The sequence below is a fragment of the Cynoglossus semilaevis genome, chromosome 11 (genome assembly GCF_000523025.1).
Source record: "Cynoglossus semilaevis isolate Cse_v1.0 chromosome 11, Cse_v1.0, whole genome shotgun sequence".
In the NCBI taxonomy this organism is placed as follows: Eukaryota; Metazoa; Chordata; class Actinopteri; order Pleuronectiformes; family Cynoglossidae; genus Cynoglossus; species Cynoglossus semilaevis.
This window is the reverse complement of record NC_024317.1, coordinates 12,226,936-12,231,676: the sequence shown is the minus strand read 5'-3', so window position 1 is coordinate 12,231,676 and position 4,741 is coordinate 12,226,936. Positions and strand designations below refer to the sequence as shown.

The following is a 4,741-nucleotide window of genomic DNA, read 5'->3' as shown; positions in this document are numbered from 1 at the left end:
GCAAATGTTAATTTATCATCATTTTTAGATTTGCTCGGTTAAATTAGGGGATGTGGTTCTATAACAAGGAGTTTGATATTCTGGATATGACAAATAAATGTATTTATAAATGATACTTCTAAACACCTTAGTATTTTTGTTCTTAATTTATGTATCCAATATGTGAAGTACTTCTTTACACAGCCTTCAATAGTACATCTTGTACGTGAGGAATTTCTTTCTGACTGTCATCTTCCTCTCAGTTGGTGGCTCCTCCCACACCCATAGGCCTCATGTGACCCAGTGAGAGGGTGAGGCTCCGGCTACATTTGTCTCCAGGGGTTCAAACACCAGAGAAGTCGAGGAGGCCGAGGCGTAAATTAAGAAAGGGTCGAGGTGAATCTGAAGCCATGGCCTACCAACAGAAACTGGCCGAAAAACTAATCATCCTCAATGAAAGAGGGAATGGGGTTCTGATACGTATGAACTACATTAAAAAGGTGAGGGAGACAAAGATTTCTTCGACCAATGATGCGTCACGGAGAGGAGAAATAAGGAACTAGAATTCTGTCTCGTATGCCTTCAGTGTCTTCCTGCTCACTAGGACTAATTTAAACACACCCGTTTACCAATTCATTTTTTTCTTGAGCATATGCATTATTTAGTAGTCCAATTTAATTCTCTTTGTTACTATAGATAATTATTTTTTTATTTAAGAAAAAAAAAACACTTTTGCTACAGTTAATTTGATTTGAACAAACAATTGAGCAGTAGAAAAGTAACAGGAAACAAATTGTTATTCAAAGTGAGTCAAACTCATGAATATGTGCAAAAAAAACCTGCCTCTTAGACCTACAGGAATTCAAATGTCAACGTCAGTGACTGGGAATATTAACGCTGTTTTCTAGAGGAATAAAACTCCCCGCTTGACTGCAGCTACAGGCGTATGTACGACGACCGTCACAGCGGTTCAATGTTTCCTGCAGGTTTTTGTTTCAGAGCCTGCACAACAGTAACAGGAGCGGTGTCTTCCTCCAACTGTAACAAGGAGTAAAGAGGAAGTGCACACAGGAAGTTAGTCTGGCTGTCAAAAAAGTTCAAAATGTATGCAGCGAAACTTGCCACAACACACACACAAACAGAGAGACAGAGAGAGAGAGTTTCCATACCACGAGTGTCGTGATGGGAAGCAAATGCAAGAAAATACTCGGTTAGATGAGTACTATTAGTACAAAAGTACAAAATGAATTTTTGGTACACATGCAGTGATATCAGAAATGTGTCTTTCTCTGCAAAAGCATGGATCAAAATGGAAATGAACGTGACAAATCTGACCAAGAAATGAAGGAAACCCTTGTGTTTTAAATGATTCCTTCTGTATACGTTTCTCATATATATTCCTCTGTATCGTCCACACTCTGCAATAACAAGCTGCTCGTGTCACCCTGACTGTTATTCATGACTCTGACTTTTCTCCAAGCTAGGCCGAAGCGTTGTCGTTGTGATAACCCGTCACGTCTGTGCCATTTCTGACAGAGCTGTGCCGACCCGAAGCAGCGGCTGTCGCTGCTGACGGACAAAGCAATGGAGTCTGCCATAAAGTACATCAACAAGAAATTCCCAAACATCGACTTCAGAGGGAATATTGTAAGTGCAGCAGGCTTTCTCTTCCAGCTGATTTCCTCATCAGAACCAACATGACAAACTTTGTTTGATTTTTGTTGTTTTTTTTGTGTCACAATGACAAGTAGTTCACTTTGACATATATATTGGTTTGTTTGAATATATAGGTTTATATATATATTTATATATATTTGTTTGAATATATAGGCATACAGTATGAATGTATATCTATATATGTATACAGTATTATGTATATATATATTTATATATATGTCAATATGTATGTATGTATTGCTACATATCATAAATATAAAATAATATTTTCCTGTATATTTTAGGGAGGTTTAAGGGAAAACCAGAGTTAACAATTCAGATAATAAAATATTTTCAAATATGCTTCCCTCTTTATTCCAGCAAAATCTGATCAACATCCAGAGGCAGAAGTCCGAGGTGATGTCGACCATGTCGAGCTACTACGAGTCGTTTCTGGATGTCATTGAGTTCAGGGTAATTCTTCTCTTTATATTTTTCATCGCCGTTCATTTCAATGTTTTTTAGTTTAACTCCAACACACAGTATCAGCATAAATAGATTCTCAAATAAATTCAGTGGCGTTGGTGCAGGAAACTGTCTTTTTAACCTATCTCTTTTCCAGAATACATTTGCATATAGAGTGGTCGTGTTAGATATGGAGAAATAATATATTTTATTCAAAACACACCCCTCAGTAACCCTCTATGTGAGTATATGTTAGTGAATGAATGTCACTTCAAGGTCACAGCATCATCCAATCTTAAGTCAATAGGAATACATTACAGTGAAGTAGATGTGGGACATAGCATTACAGAGACATGTGTGAAAATTAACATGTGTGTAAAATTATGTTTATTCACTCATCCTGACTTAAAGACTCCTTTGTTGTGATCAAGGTTTTTTTTTTTTTTTTTTTCTGCTCTTCATCCTCAGGATCATGTGTACGAGTTGCTGAACACCATCGATGCCTCTCAGTGCTTCTTTGATATCGTAAGTTATCGAATATTCACTAAGCTAGTGTCAGCGTGTTTAGTAATGTATTTCATAATCATTAATTAAATGTATTATTATTTTATTTTATAATTTATTATTAATTTAATTTAATAATTTATAACGTATTTATAGGTTGTCCACAATTTCCTTACATGGCTTATATAGGTATTGTATACTGTATATACATAAGTCTATGTCAGTATGCCTATATATATACACAAATATATTTGCCAATATATATATATATATATTTATAGTGGTTTACATATGTCGTGATTTTTTTTTTGTGTTTGTGTTCTCTAATTGTTGTTTTTTGTTGTTTTTTGTTATTATTTTCTTCTTCCATTCTGTGTTCAAATAAACTTCCATTCATTCATCCAAAATCAAACACTTCAGATTCAATGCAGCAGAGGGAGCTGCTCTGTCAAAATGTATTCAAAGTTCAAATTTATTCAATTTACTCCCAACCATAAAAGTTTTATTTATATATATATATATATATTTGGTCTGTTTCACACTGTTTTCAGGTGGAATCCGAACCAGAATCAAAATCTGTTTTTATTACCAAGTACATTTGCACATACTGTACAAGGATTTTGATATGGTATATTAGTGCATTATATTGTACTATAATTAGAACAGATGAAGAATGTTACTCTTACTGACTCATGTTACCACTTCCTCATGTACTATACAGTAGTGATACAGAGTAATCACAAAGAAGTTTCCATCTGTCACTTCAGTCCATCAACTTTGATTTCACCAAGAACTACTTGGACCTGATCACCACCTACTGTGCACTCATCCTGACGCTGTGTCGCATCGATGACAAGAAGACCCTGGTGGGGATGTACAACTGTGCTCACGAGATGTCCAACGGCTGCAGGTGAGACGACCAGTCAGTTCGACGAGTCCTTTTTCATCAGCAGCTCTTCATGATGGGTCACAAAAGAAGCTGTGATTTTCATTTTGATGCCGACGTTCAAAAATCCTTGTCACTTCGTAGCGCACGAAGACCCACAATCCAACACGTTGTTTCTTCTGTGTACAAATATACTGTAGTTTCTCTCATTCCAAGTCAGTGCATTTTGCATATCAATTTACACACTCCCAGAAAGAAGAACCTCAGGACAGAGCAGGAAGCAAACATGCATTTTAATGTAATATTTATTGGCTTGGCACAAACAATGAATTCTTTCCCTGGGAATATATATATATATATAGACAGTCCTTAGCATAAGTATTCATTTTTTCCCACACAAAAAATCTTCTGGAAAAACTCTTTAATGTTAAAGTGAAAACAGAGTTCTATAAAGTAATGTTAATGAAACAAAATTATATAAAGAAAAAAATGATTCTTTGCATAATTATTCACCCCCCTCAATATTATCGGCATACTGTTTAGTGTCTGTAAAAATCGCTCAAAACTCGATAACGCAATGCCTGGGTTTTGCCATATGATGTGTGCCCTAAAAAGAGTTTTGGAGACAAACGGATCTATATTAAAGCGAAGGTCACTAGATGGCAGCGTTGCAGCTCATTTAATTAATTTCATACTCATACAGTGGTTTGTACAGGTAAATGATATATATATATATTTACATGTGTATATATAAACATCCCCCTTCATTCCTCTTTGTTTTTGCCCTTATCACATGTATGTCATAACGTCACACACACAGTGACCCTTCCTACCCGCGACTGGGGCAGATGTTCGTGGAGTACGAGAATCCTTGGAAGAAGCTCATACAGGAGTTTGGACCTCACACCAGGGTGAGTTCACTGGATCAAAAGCTTTCACTGTGAGATGATTGATGCGTCAGAAAACACAACGTCATTATTTGTCGTAATTACAGACCACTGTCTTACAGAATACAAGCGTTACACCCCCTCCCCCTTTTCTGTCAGAACGCTGTTCTTTTATTATCCTACTGCTATAGAAGGCCTCTCTTTATTATGGTATTTTATGGTTGACAATTTATTAGAAATAAATTAATTTTGTTCATATACCGTAATTTCCAGACTATAAGCCGCACCCACTAAATTACTTTTAATTAAATTTTTTCCGAACAGTGGCTGTAACACGGCTGGTTAAACGTTAGCTCATTCCTGC

The 4,741-nt window shown here is 36.1% G+C and overlaps 1 protein-coding gene across 3 annotated transcripts in view; it reads left to right on the top strand.

Moving 5' to 3' along the window:
• The first annotated feature begins 283 nt into the window (after positions 1 to 283).
• nckap1l (NCK associated protein 1 like) overlaps positions 284 to 4,741 on the top strand; it is a 21,587-nt gene continuing 17,129 nt past the window's right edge. The window contains exons 1-6 of one of the 3 annotated variants that reach the window (XM_025060245.1): positions 284 to 479; positions 1,516 to 1,626; positions 2,017 to 2,109; positions 2,569 to 2,625; positions 3,372 to 3,514; positions 4,311 to 4,401. In XM_025060245.1, coding sequence (XP_024916013.1) covers positions 390 to 479; positions 1,516 to 1,626; positions 2,017 to 2,109; positions 2,569 to 2,625; positions 3,372 to 3,514; positions 4,311 to 4,401 — 585 coding nt within the window. In that variant the 5' untranslated portion in view covers positions 284 to 389. Of the gene's footprint in view, positions 480 to 1,463; positions 1,627 to 2,016; positions 2,110 to 2,568; positions 2,626 to 3,371; positions 3,515 to 4,310; positions 4,402 to 4,741 lie in introns of all 3 variants that reach the window. The other 2 variants (XM_025060246.1, XM_025060247.1) reach the window with 2 other exon arrangements.